Raw genomic sequence first — 13,923 nt, forward strand, 5'->3', positions numbered from 1 at the left:
TGGATAGGTACTGTATGTAAACTGGTACAAGCAGAAAAGTTATAGCTTAATTTCAGAGTCCTGCTTATGATCTAGCTTGCATTTGATATCTGCAAAGAGGTGAAACTGGGAGAAAGGCCAAGAGCCTAATGGTCCTTAATAAAACTAGCATTTCTGAGAGGAGCCCACTGGGAATGCAGGCTGAGGAAATACAGGAAGCGATGAAATCTGCAAAATAGTCAGACTCCACTGAACCTAAGAGGTAATTCTGTGAGTCATAGAAATAGCAAGTTATTTTGGATATGTCTTCTGGTTAGATCCTCTGATGTGTAATAAGGTGGAAGCTCTGACTGAAGCTTTTTCTGCATTCGCATTATCTTTCCCAGGTGAATTTTTGGTGCCTGATACGGTTTGCTCGCATTGCAATCTCTGCTGTGATAGCTACAGATTTGGGACAGTCACAGATGGCCACAAAATTTGTTGGAATTCAGCATCTTTGAATTGGTTGCATTTGTGACACATGTGATTGAAATTGGTCAGTTGGGTTAAAAAGTTACTGGAGATGGACAGATGCAGACAGGTATACATACATATATATGAGCAAAAGGCACATTTGCATCCTTAGGGAATTAGACTAAGTGAAAAAGAAGAGAGTAGCATCTTAAGTTTTTTAATGTAGAATTTTCCTGCAACCTTTCATGGAATCTACACACATTTTGAGACTGCCTGGATTTTGAAGGGCTCAGGAGAAAACTACATGGAGCAAAGCACTGTTTTTGTTTGATACTGACAGGTTAGTCGACTGTTTACGAGACTTTGGGCCAGCGGACTGGCAGTTGGCTTGTCTGATATGCAAAACCCTGTGGAACTACAGTGAAAACATCACAAGTGCAGCCTCATGCTTTGGAGAAGATACTGACACGTTGCTGGTGCTGCTCACATCGCTCTTAGGTGAGATTCACAGTGTTGGTCTCTTTAATTAATAATAGAAATAGAAGGGGCAAAATCAAAGCAGTATTGTTTGGATGGGAAGTCTGTCTGTAGGGCTTTAAGTGGTTGGCCCATACAGACCATCCAGCAACACAGTGGTTTATTGTCATTCAGCACATTCCCTTAGATTTTGCACATTGCCACGGTGGAATTGGCCATTGTCACCCCGCTCTCTAGCCTGTCTAGTTAGCATGCCGCTAATGCTTTTGGCCAGCTGCCCTTTTGCCTGCTTGAGCTAACTGTCCTGTAGGCTTTCAGCACAAAACCTACTTTTCCCTGGATGTGGGCCCTTGTGGCCTCAAAGGTAATTGCAGGTATTTACAGAAGCAGCAGCTCAGACAGAGGAGTATGTTTTATTCCTTGAGAGGCAGGACTGGGTGGCAAGGGTCCTTTATCTGCCCTTCTCTTCTTACCATGATCTCTATGTGTGTGAGGATACATCCTGACAGTTTCTCATCTGCTCTGTAAAGCTAGGGAGGGTGTGCTCCTCCACAAATACAGGCTGGAAGGTGCCTACAAGTGAATATTAAGACCTTGATTCATTTACCCAAATGGATCTTTTCATCTGCACATTTGTTTGCTTTGGATTTTACAGAATTTAATAGTCTTATAGTCACTATATTTCATTTTCCTCCTTCACTTTATGAGCACTGCTTTGGTGGTGTTTTTATTACAGGCAAGTCACTTGCAATTATCTTTTTTTTTTTAATTAACATGTAAATGAAGTTGGAGCAGACCTTAACTAATTTTGATTTGGTTTTAAGGGGAAATTTAGTAAAGATTAATGCTTGCTGTAAAGAAGACTACATGTTAGTCATACCCAGATACAAAGTGAGATCCTTGTGGTCTATTTTGTTTTAGACAATCAGAAAACTGGGTGGTTTTGTGAGGATTTTTTTCCAGTTACAGAAAAAAATATACTGTAATTCTCCTTCATAAGTCATTACTTTCGTTACATCCCTTGCTGTAATGATAGTTATACCATACCTTAATATGAGAAGTAATTCCATTTATTTATCTGAAAATGCTCAGTATTTCAAGATCATGAGTGCACTTTTTAATATTCTGTAACAGAACTGCAAACTTTACAGCCACAATCATACTTGAACTTTCTGGCATGCGATAATGAATATGCGTTTTTGTTTTGGATAATTCTTAATTGTTTTTTCCTCTGCATTTAACACTGCTTATTCCAGCAATTAAATTGACTGCAGAGCCCAGGCTGTGGAGTAATTGGAACTCTCATTAACAAGTACAGCTTTCATGAATTGGTTTGTTCATGTACAATCACAGTTCCAGTTACAGCATGCAATGACAATTAATCAAAAATAGGTCAGAAGTAAATCAGAAGGCTACTCTTCCTTCAAGCTGTAGTCAGAAGAGGAGCTTTAGAATAAAAAAAAAAGCTCATGTTACTCATTGGATCTAGTTCCTCTGTGTGTTAAGAGCCAACAAATTTTTAGTAATAGCAGCTGGTTAATATTGTCCTACATCTTTGTCCTCCCATTGTATCCAGTAACAGCCTTGAACTGTCATTGCTCTGATTCTTTCGCTCAGGAAGCAGGAGGCAACTTCTGACAGTCAGGGGACTGTCCTCCAGCTTCCTGAGGGCGTGCCAATGGAGCATGGCACAGCAGACACCTCAGTTCACCTGCTGTGCTTGGCCTCCTCCCCTTTATTTTTCTTTCCCATACTTGGACCAAGATGACAAATGATATGCAGGAACCAAAGGGGAGTGGAAGTAGCATGAAAAGATATTGGGACCGAGAAAGGCTGGACCAAAAGCACCGTTTTGTCTTTCCCTGGCTGATCCCAGAAGCCTGAGATGCGGTGGCACTGCTTCCCAGTAACACTGCCATTTGCCCTCTATCAACTGCTCCTGAGTCTTGTGTCACTTTAGTGGCTCAGAGCTCCTTGCAGCTGGCGTTTCCTGGCCCCTTGCAGCAGCTTTGCCTTGCCCCACTCCCTCGGGAGTAGCAGTGGAGATGGGCCTCAATCACGAGAACATTCTTCTGTCTGATCATCCAGCGAAGTCTCCTTCCCCCCTCTCTTTTTACAGACTTTTCTTCTGCTCACTTTTACCTAGAATCATAGAATGGTTTGGGTTGGAAGGGACCTTAAAGATCATCTAGTTCCCCTGTCAACTCCAGTTTTGGAGCCTTAGCACATGTGAATTCTTACAAGACATGATGGGCTCCTGGCCTCTGCCTTGCAGGAGTTACAGGGACAGGTGGCCCTTGTAGACTAGAGTCCGTATGCTACTTTTCAGCTTTCCCCACAGCATGCAGACCCAGCGTGCATGTCTTGTTCCTGGGCACGCAGACAGCTCATATGCTGTTTGGCCAGCAAGCAGTTTTGCTTGTTTTGAGGAGGGTCATGGAAAAATTACATTATCTGAAGATGCACAGCTTGCACGTGGGACACTCCCCCTCACTGATCCCCAGTGTTACTCACGTTTTGTATTGAGAAAAATACTCTGGGTTCAACACTTCAGCTTTTGAATGATTCTGCCCCTCATTTTTGTAGTCTGGAGTCACTGGCCTCAGTGATTCCATACTTTTAGACCTATAAACATTCAATTAACTTCTGGGAGGCACCACTGTCTAGTAAAGTGGAGAAATGTCTCTTGTTCTGTGTTAGAACATAATTAATATGGGTAGGGAAATCATTTCAGGAGTAGGCAAAACAGTTCTGCCTGAAAAGAAAAACCACAATCCCTTATCTTGCTCCTCAGGGTCTGCTGCTTAGGTTCATTTCGCATGTGTTGGGCCACTGTGCCATTGATAAGACGGGAGCCAATGGGCACAAGTTGCAATACGGGAAATTCCAGTTAAATATTAGGAAAAAAGGTTCTGTCATGACAGGGGTCAAGCAGGGGAAGGGGTTGCTCAGAAAGGCTGAGGAGATGCCATCCTTGGAGGTGCTCAAAACACAACTGTACCTGCACCAGAGCAACCTCATCTGAGCTGGCTCTGCGGTGGGCATGGCTTGACCCCGGTGTCCTCTGGAGCTCCTATCTATAACCTAAATTATCCCATGTTTCAACTGAATGTAGGTCTGATGTCTAAGGCTGGATTTTATCTCTGATTACAAGGTTTCTTCCTGCAGAGATGTGGCACTTCCCTTCTTGAATGTTTTTTTTTTCTTCTTTTTTTTTTTTTTTTTTTTACATAAAGCCTCCTAAGTGGCATCTTCCCTCCATGCAGTACCTCATTTTAGACTAGCATTTTGTGATTTTGGAATCTGCTTCACAATCAGCATCTCTTTAATTTTGGTAATTTGGAAGCCCTGTAGTGGCTTGGAAATCAAACGTCATTAGCTGTTACTGGTAACTTCCTATGAAATGGAGCCATCTTCGTGGATGAATATTGCAGCCTCTTCTTTTATGGCTGTTGCAACTTGCAGCTCAGGCTATATGCTCTCACAGGCACCTTGCCATTCTTTTACACATTAATAGCTGTTGTTTAAGCATTGACTCAGTGTGGGTAATGGAAGTTTCTCTTCAGCTCCCAGCAGGCAGCTCTCTTTAAGAGCTATTTAACAGATTGTGAATCTGGTGCTCTTTCGCAGCCTAGGGCAAAGATAAGTCACGCTGCCCATTAGGTGGGGGATTGTACCTTCGTTTCTGGTCCGTTTATGGCCTAAGTGCTGTCAAATATGCTTTCTGTTAAACTGTGCTAAGCTCTTGCATGAAAACGTTTGTTCAGCGTTATCAGTCGTGTTTACAGAGCCCTGACTCAGGAGCATGCTTCTGGTTGCAGACTGATTCCTGTGAGAGTTTGTTTCTTTGCAACATCCAGTGCCAGGCAAAATGGAGGGGAAAGAACAAGTGATGGTGTCCTTTCATTCCTAACATTCCTCATCTCTGTTAAGACTATTGTTTTATTTACGAAGTTTGTGAGGAAGGGAGGGCACCAGTAATGTATTAACTAGTCTGGTTCAAGTGCTTTAAGCATGATAGTGGATATAGCTTGATAGAGTCTTCACAAACCAGACTGGGCAAAGTAATTGACACAGAAACCACAGATGTAGTTAGATGAACAGATTTACTTACATTACCAAAATTTTTGTAGGTAATATTAAAATCCATGTAGCTTCCAGGCTGAGAGTCACAGTTAAGTGCTTGGCCTCAGGGACACAATTTAGCTTGAGGTGTGAGAATAGTAGAAGTTGCAATACTCTTTTTACCATTTTCTGACATCCTTTATTTTCAGTCAAAGCCAAGCCAATTAGACAGTTATGCTTAGTTTGTCATAAGCATAGAGTTGTTTTTAAGCCGTGAACTTACACAACTGGACAGTTGTATGTGCTGTGGTCATGAAATACATCATTGGGTAAATATTAACTCAGAACTGATGGTGATTATTTTCCTTGATTACAGATGAAGAGCTAGTACTGGATTACAGCCTCGACAGAGATTTAAGGGACTACCACAAACTATATTGGGAAAGAGAGTTCAAACCTGTGGCAGAAAAACTTCTTGACAGAATTCAAAGCCATCACTCCTTTGTTCCAACTGTGACCATTACTGCGTTTTAATCAGTCATGATATTTTTTTGTGATGTAGATTGTACAGCTATAGATTTCTAATATACCTGTTCGTTGCCATTGGTAAGTATGTTGGGGAGCACAGGAAGATAATTTTTAGAAAGTTAGTAGAGCCTGGCGTTTATATACTGGATACTACCTTCTGAGAAGTTTGTATGAATTTTTTTGCATGTGTAATTACTTTTTACAATACATTTGAGTTGATCAAGCAGCTGTTCAGTGTGATTTGTCGATTAATTGTGTAGTTTCTTGGCAGGCAAGTTGAAACAAAACTATTAGCTGAAATTCTGATTTTAAGAGGTGAATTACCATTGGGTATCTGGATCCAAAAATGTTGAACCAAAAATGCTGTATATTATAGAAGAATATTGCATGCTAGGAGCTACATCTTACCTACAGATTTGGACACACTTTTACTTCATCTAAAGCTCTGCAACAGAGTAACCCAAATGCTAGAGGCTCATCCTGGTGTGTTATGTTATAAGCTTCATTCCTTTGGAGGAATTTGTCTGTGGCAGCAACTGAGAGCCCCCTCAGTGGCATGGCTGTACCCTCGCGGTGCCAGGACCTGTGCTTCCAGGTGAGGAGGTGAAGTGAGGAGGCTGGGAAGTACAGCAGTAGTACAAGGGCAGGGAAACTTTTTTATTCCTAGTTTGTCCCCTCTTCTACATTCTTGGGGACTTCTTTGCTGTTGATAAGGCAGGGGAGGGAAGGTTTCATGGTCCACGTTTTGGGACTGGTGAGGAGGAAAATTCAGTGAAGGTAATGAAATCTGCAACATTCCTTTTGTCCCAGCAGCTGGGGTGTTTCCTGCGGCCAGCAAGGCTCAGTCTTGCAGTGAATTGCTCAGGGAGCATGTGTGGCAGCCTCCACTGCTACAGCCCGCAGAGGAGAACTGCTCAGCTGTTCAGCATGGTTTGGCTCTAGCAACAGCTCTGCTGAACTCAAAACGTTCTCAGTCATTATTCCTTCTTTTCCCATTTTAATTTTAGCTGAAGTTGAGGGGGAAGATAAATGGCTTCAATGCCCCATTTGCTTCTTGGCAAAACGAGCGGATATTGGTTCTTGGGGGTATTAAAGGCAGCACGATGGGTAAGTGCTCCCCTGTGAGGAGAGCGCTGGAGGCATTTGTTCTTGGCATCTGCATCAAGGCGAAAGGCAGGCAAACACCATGCTGTGCAGTGCAGGGTGGGGATGCAGTGGAAAAGACCTTGTGGCTAAGTCCTGTCAGAAGGTCTAATCAGAACTGAAAAATGCTGAATATCTGCCCGAAACTGACTTTTTGCTCGAGTCCCTGAGATGGCAGGAATGCATGCAATTAGGATCTGTTCGAAGACAATGTTAGTTATTTCACTAAATGTTAGTTATTTCAGGGATCCAACCAGCTGAACTGTGAACAATGGCCCGGAGCAGTGTAGTGTGCTCTGTAGCACGGCAAACCTGGGCATCCCGTACCGGAGAGAGAAGCTGGGGCACCTCTGTCCTCATTACCAAGAGTTTGTCCTGTGATGGCTTCAGGAAGAGACATGTGCAGGAGCACTGGGTGGAGCAGAAAGGACAGCAGAGGCCTCAGAGCACCCAAGGAGCTTCACAGGTCCATGTCTTTTTCTGAACAAAACTTGTGGGTAACAATTATAAGCCCCAAAATGCTGAATTTCTGATGTACTCTTACGGCATCTTCCACCATCTGGTTGTCTTTGTGGCAAACCTCAGTGCAGCTCTCTTGTGACTTCAGGAGCCCTTCCTATTTAGAGACCAAGTATGCAGCCTCTGCCATTTTTTTTTTTTTGTCTTGGTTGAACATGTGCACATATGCAAAGTTTTGAACTGAAACTATGAGATGGAAAGTCAGGGGGTGCTGGGGAGGATTGTTAATTGCTGCTCATGGGGCAGATGGCTCTGTCATGCTTCTATAACCAGAGGTTCAAAAGAGAATGCTGTGGGTTTTTGTTGTTGTTTGTTTTGTTTTCTTTTAATAGTTGCTGGCACAGACTGGGTGTGTTCACGCTGCCACTGGGAGCAAGGCCACGCTCACACCATCTCCTTCCACGTGTTGCCAGGCCTTTTGGGCAGGTTCCCCCACCTCCATCTCTTGGGGTGAGTCTTGAACACGACTCACGCCCACGACATTCGGGGAGCGTTGAGGTGTTGCTGCTGCGCCGTGCAGCCATGTGCTGCAGGAGCTGCCCGGGAGCTTGCAGGCTCACAGCTCGCAGCAGACGAGGGCAGCTCACACCACGTCAGCGACTGCGGTGGTGTTGTGGCTTGTTCCTTCCTCACGCCCTGGCATCCCACACTGCTGCTGCTCTGTGCAGCGATAGCCAATTGCCACTGTCACGGAGCGGGACTTTCGCTGGCGATTTAACCGTTTTCATGTTTTTAAAGACAAGTTGCCACTGCTCTTAACAGCCTTGCTTGCTCTCTTCTGCTTAGGACCACAAATGCCTTAGCGTTGGTAAGGGGAAAACCCCGAGCATTTTCAGCCCCTCACTCCAAGGTGGGTAGCTCTATGTGTAGTTATGATTGTCAGCAGGTTGTGGTTAGTCCTGTTCGAAAATGTGACGGTATGAAGCCCTTCGCACACACTGCTGTTTACTGCTTGAAAGGGGAGAGAGTGTGTGCATGTCCCAGCATGTGTCTGGAGGTTTTATGCTGGAACCAGTTTGGGCTTTCTGGAAGTTTCCTGTCTACCTCTGAACCAATAAAAGAACAGCAGGACAATCAGATGCTGCAGAAACTCCATTTGCAGATTGGGAAGACACTTTTTTTTGTGGCATTAGGCATAAGTTAGTTTTATAATATGCCTTTAGACAGGAAAGTTTTGCTGTTTTTGGAACATTAGAAATCCTGTATTTTTAGTTAAGAGGAAATAGCAGATGCTTCCTGTTAGTCACAATTTTTGACAGTTTATTAATCTTTCTCCCCTCGATCATTTTAGATAGTTTAGCTTCTTGGATTGTAAGTGTTCTCAGAGTGTGCCGTAGTGACAGAAACCAGTTTGAGCTAGCTTAACTCTACTTGTGGGGTTGGGTAAATCCATTTATTTTCTGCCTTACACAGAAGGCTCCTACATTCCTGTAAGCAGGTCGGAGTTTCTACGCTTGCGTGTACTGGAACCCCCCATTACAGCCAGCTGTAGGAGTGTGTCCCTAAAAGTTGGTCACTCAGGCATCAGACATCATCTTTCTGGATTGCAGTAAGGCCTTAGTCCAGAAGGATGCTGTGAAGGATGGTATCGAACTGTCCACCTGTGAGATAAACACGTTCACACCGAATGACCTGCCTCAAGGGCAGAGCTCAGAGGTTCGCAGTAAATGGGGCTGCACCTGGCTGGTGGCTGGGCACCAGCGGTGTTCCCCAGGGCTCAGTACTGAAGGTATTGCGTGCAGTTCTGAGCTCCACAATGTAGAAAGGCTGTTAAGGGCCTTGAAGGCTTCCAGAGGAGGCCAACAATGCTGGTAAAAGGGCTGGAAGGCCTGTCCTGGGAGGAGAGGCTGAGGACACTGGGGTTGTCCAGGTTGGAGAAGAGGAGGCTCAGAGGCCACCTCGCTGCTCTCTGCAACCTCCCGAGGAGGGGAAGTGCAGAGGGAGGTGCTGGACTCTGCTCCCCTCCCTGGGAACTGATGTCAGGATGCACAAGAACAGCACAAAGCTGTGCCAGGGAGGTTCAGACTGGACATCAGGGGAAATTCCTTTACCGTGAGGGTGGTCAAACACTGGAACGGGCTTCCTGGAGAGGTGGTCAGTGCCCTAAGCCTGTCAGTGCTCAGGAGGCATTTGGACAATGCCCTAGATAGCATGCTGTAACTTTTGGTTAGCCCAAAGGCGGCCAGGCAGTTGGACTTGATCATTGTTGATCCCTTCCAACTGAACTGTTCTAAATCCCCCTCCCACTCCCTGGTGCCTCTTGCCATAAATTCCTCAGCCTGACTGCACAGAAGTGAATATCCCTTTTGATGCCAGAGGTCTTTTTGGCAGCAGTCTGTGAAAACTAGCAGCCTAATCTGGAACTAAGTTCACTGCTGGACCGTTTTAAAATCCATGTTAATCTCCAAGTGATACTTAGAGCTAGTCGTTGAAAAGAAGTGGTTATATAAAAATACATTTGCTATCTCCAGTCATCTCACACCCCTTACCTGTGAGGCAGCAGAAAACCCTGTGTGGCAGAGCATACCTGAATAGAGGGTAGAAGACTAAGGGAAGGAATGAGGGAGGATACTAGGAAGGTATGTGAGAGGTGTTCCCACTGTGATTTTAGAGAAGAAATACATTTTTTTAAAACTTTATCTCCTACCACTTTAGACTCGGTTGAAAAAATCATGGTTTGTCATTTTAAGTACATTTGCTCAGTTACTGTTTCAAGTATTTTAAAACAGTCTTTAATATACTGGGTATGTGAACGAGTGAGTCAACCAGTAAGAAGAGAAATGTGAAGTTAAACCACACAAAAACACCAAGAGAAAAAGTTGTTACCTTTATTTAAAAAATACCAATAATACTGACAAATTTAAAAAGCGATTCACACTCATACAAAAGTATTCATGTGTTCTCCAAAACCACTGTATATTAAATGTCAGCATTTTAATCATGTTTTGATTTACTAAAAATAGATCGTATTTAGCCTAGTTATTTAAGCAACTGCAAAAAATCAGTAAGACCAGCGCTGGGCATGTAATACAGTAGGACTGTTTGGCAGTCTAGAACAACATTCCCACACCTTGTCCTAGCTCCTGAACAGGTATCAGTTCACCCTTGAAAAACAGGACAAGAAGCTACTCGACACTTCATGTAGTTAGATCTCTAAAAAGCTCGGAGGACCGATGTCCTCTCCTTTCCATAGGAAGACCATTGCACTTTGGAGCTCACCAAATAATGCTGAACAAATGTCCTATAGCATCTTAAGGCTAAATTATTTGAGGAAATTGACTGCTATCTTTCAAATCATCAGTGTGGACAGAAGAGGTTTAGTTCTGATTAGAAATCTAAATAACAAGGCTTTTTTGAAACCACACACAATAAAGGCTCAGACAATAGCAGTGCTCACTTTCACTTTTAGCTTAACTGGAACAGCCTGTGTCTGTTCACTCCACCAGCACAAATAGCAGCATCAACGTTTTCTAAAATTATTCTTGTAGGGAAAGCAAATGGCATCAAGTCCCACTTCTTTTCACGCTCCAACTCCTGTTGTATTTGCCTTAGAAGATCTATATACCTATCATTTGCTATATTGCCACAAGTTCATAGAGTGTCCCGTGCTGTCTAAAGCCAAAATACCATGATCAGGCAGCACTTCTGCACAACCCTGTCTTTTCAACTGCCAAGCGTTCACTGCCTACTGGCAGCAGTGATATTCCAAACACGGAAATAGCTGAAACTAAAGGAGTTATGGCACAATGGGCGTCTTAATTTATAGCTACCGTTGGTCCTGAGGCTTCGTATCTTCCTCTGCCATACTGCAGCTGCATAACATTCCAACGTCGACAGGCAGCTGGAGGCATCAGGTCATATAGCGAGTAATAGCTCTCAGAGCATAAAGTAGTTCGGCTTGCATCCGAGCTTCTACCAGAAGCAAATTTACATGGACCTTTGGGAAACAAAAGAAGTTGTGCATTAGCAAAGCGCTCGCAGTAACGTGCTTCGGTAAAAGGAAAGGTAAAAGGCTGTGGTTTTCGTATTAGTTTTTGCCTTAGCAGTGGGGGAGCGCTTTGCACATTTCAGCTACCCAGCTAATTAGCTCTATCAGGAAAGCTTGCTGAAGGAGGAAAGATTTAAGGAACGCTCCGGTACTGTAGCACAGTGCAGCAATGGGGCACAGGTACGTTTAAGCAGGGCCAGGTTCGTAAGAAGAGGTAGGTGACCTTTAGTAGACCAACTGGTTTAGCTGGAAAAAAACAGACAAGCTTTCAAGCACAGAAGCCCTTCATCAGCAGCAGACTATGTGCAGCTTGGGAACAACTGTTGAAATTGAGCTTAATTCAGTTAATTAATTAGTCGAGGGCAAAAGGGTGGTTGGTACCTGTGGAGCGGAGGGGGTTGTTAGCAAAGGAAGAGGTGATAAGGTCGTTTGCCCCTGTGGGACAGAGAGAGAAACACAGGTAATTATCACCTGAACAACATGGGAGTGGTTAGCTGAGGTGAAGCACACCAGAAATTGTAACATGCCATAAAACTATTGTCTCTGTTGAGGTAGAGGCTTTCAGTAGCTGCCAGAGGTACGAATTTGAGTGCCCCAGCTCATCTTCTCAATGTATTTACTGTATTTCTTTGGGCAGGAGATCAGAAACTATGCAGTGGAGGGGGGTGAAAAGTATTCTCTCACTGACAGCAGGTTAGCTGACAGTTTTGGCATGTAAGGGCTGTGTTTGGTTTCACTGACGTTACTTCCATGAGGACGGTGAGAGTGGCTGGCGATTGCATTCAGGAACATGTATGATCCTTGGATTTTGATGGTTAAGGAGATGCAAGGTTTGGGGCTTTAAAGAAGGGTTTATGTGCTTGAAAGCTTGTAAGTAAGTCTAACAAAAAAAAACAAACCACATACAGTAGTTTTCTTCACCCTTAAATCATCACAGTTATAGTATCCCTGTTATAATTAGGTATCTCTAAACTATTTTCACAAGGAGTTTAGCAAGAAATGGAGCCTTTGATATGAACACTGATTAAAAAATATTACGAGAAGGTGCAATTCAGACTGTAACCCAGCAGTAGGCACTTAGACTTTTAAACAAAGTAACTGCTTTGGGGCCATTCACAGTATGAAAAGAAAAAATATTTCAGTCTGGGAAGTCCTATACCCCGAATTAATTTACTGAACACAAGCAGAATCCCAGTCACATCAGCCAAAGCTTAAATGCTAGCTGGGTAGGTGTGGCATTAGCATGACAAACAGATCTCCCACCCATGTCCCTCGGACCGCATGCACACTGTACCTTCTCAGAGTGTTCAAACTGCCTCCAGAAGCTATCGTACATTCTTTTTGTGGTCTTTTCAGGAGTGCAAACCACAGTCTTGATATAAACTTTAAAGCTGCGGTCCAACAACTGATTAATTTCACCGTAGTCATAATCATCGTATCTGTTCAGAATTGAAAGAAAAACACTTTCATTTTCAAGAACCAGATATTTCACTTGCCTTGTTTGTAGGTTCCTTCAAGAAAATAAATTACTGTGTAATTTGTACCACTAGTGTCCCTTCCCCATACATACAAATACGTTTAAAAAAAAAAAAAAGTATGTTTGCTTAATAAATAGCTCTGCTTGGTCTGAGTAAAAAAAATATAATAATGCTAACAATTCTGATATGTATAAAAACCGTAGCAAAACTGACCTTATTCCAAACATACAATGAATATAGTTCCAAATAGCTCGTCTTAGCATTGAGGTATCCACATCTTTGTGCATGGCCATTGTGTTGTAAGTCAGATTATAAGCAATGTGAAACTTCTCATCAAGTAGCTGTCCCACGTCTGGGTAAAGACGATTAACCAAGGAATAGCCATGGTCTTCCCAGGAATAATCCTTAGAAGAAGTAAAAATGCAGAATGGAGCATTTCAGAAATGAACTTGTGAAGGCCTTGTGCTTTAATGTAATCTCTCTCAGGGCACATAATCCAGTATGGGGGTTTTGTTCAGTTGGTTTCTGCTTTAAGTCTTGTCATCCTTAGGTCAGTAAGCTAGAGCACAGCAATTTCTGGGTTTGGTATTTGCCACACAACAAACAGACTGCACCCTAAGCTTCCTGAGAGCAGCCCCCATCCTTGTTACCTGAGCTCGGAAGGTGGGCACGTGCATTCCATGTCTGGAGAAGTCTTTGTAACCATAGCTGGTATCCTCAAAGTGACGAGACACATCTCTTGTCGGTGCCGATTCTTCATCTTCTGTTAATTGCAAAGAGAATTTCATGCAATTTCAGTAAGAACAAACTGAAGTGTACTAGGGGAACTGTTACAGAAGAACGGGAGTCTGTGCTTTTTAAATAAACACACGGTTTCATTGGAATACCTGTAATAAAATTCTTTGGTACACCTTAGCGTGAATTCAGCTATTCTTTTTTTTTAGAGGCAATTTCATGAAAAACACTCAAAATCTTTCTGATCTGCAAACATCTTTTTTCCTTTCTTTTGTGTACCAGTCTTCATCCTATCCCTCTGGTCTAGGGGGTACTTTGCTCTGAACTCAGGTGGTCTTTAAAACTGTAAAAAGGAAACTTGGTTTGGAACAGAGACCTTATTGAAAAAAGACCTCTAAGTCTTCCATGCCAAGTTTATTTTACAGGAAAACATTGAAGAACCCACAACAACCCTAAGCTTCTAACAGATTAAGTGTTATTTCAGAGTCACCTGAAACGTAACGTTTTGTAGACTTAAAAAGCTACATCTAAGGACTTCTTTTTACAACGCCTCATGAA

At 43.2% G+C, this 13,923-nt stretch overlaps 2 protein-coding genes across 12 annotated transcripts in view; one reads left to right on the forward strand and one right to left on the reverse strand.

Moving 5' to 3' along the window:
• The window catches only part of ARMC2 (armadillo repeat containing 2), a 110,681-nt gene extending 104,954 nt beyond the window's left edge, over positions 1-5,727 (forward strand). For 4 of the 5 annotated variants that reach the window (XM_050709855.1, XM_050709856.1, XM_050709854.1 and 1 more), the window contains 2 exons: positions 773-930; positions 5,351-5,675. In XM_050709855.1, the coding sequence (XP_050565812.1) occupies positions 773-930; positions 5,351-5,508 (316 nt within the window). In that variant the 3' untranslated portion in view covers positions 5,509-5,675. Of the gene's footprint in view, positions 1-772; positions 931-5,350 lie in introns of all 5 variants that reach the window. The other variant, XM_035564774.2, reaches the window with a different exon arrangement.
• A 4,249-nt stretch (positions 5,728-9,976) lies between these two features.
• The window catches only part of SESN1 (sestrin 1), a 75,253-nt gene continuing 71,306 nt past the window's right edge, over positions 9,977-13,923 (reverse strand). For 4 of the 7 annotated variants that reach the window (XM_035564764.2, XM_035564768.2, XM_050709858.1 and 1 more), the window contains exons 7-10: positions 13,281-13,393; positions 12,844-13,034; positions 12,447-12,591; positions 9,977-11,101 (exon numbers count right to left, since the gene is read on the reverse strand). In XM_035564764.2, the coding sequence (XP_035420657.1) occupies positions 11,015-11,101; positions 12,447-12,591; positions 12,844-13,034; positions 13,281-13,393 (536 nt within the window). In that variant the 3' untranslated portion in view covers positions 9,977-11,014. Of the gene's footprint in view, positions 11,102-11,533; positions 11,588-12,446; positions 12,592-12,843; positions 13,035-13,280; positions 13,394-13,923 lie in introns of all 7 variants that reach the window. The other 3 variants (XM_035564762.2, XM_035564766.2, XM_050709859.1) reach the window with 1 other exon arrangement.

This window comes from Cygnus atratus, chromosome 3 (genome assembly GCF_013377495.2).
Source record: "Cygnus atratus isolate AKBS03 ecotype Queensland, Australia chromosome 3, CAtr_DNAZoo_HiC_assembly, whole genome shotgun sequence".
Lineage (NCBI taxonomy): Eukaryota > Metazoa > Chordata > Aves > Anseriformes > Anatidae > Cygnus > Cygnus atratus.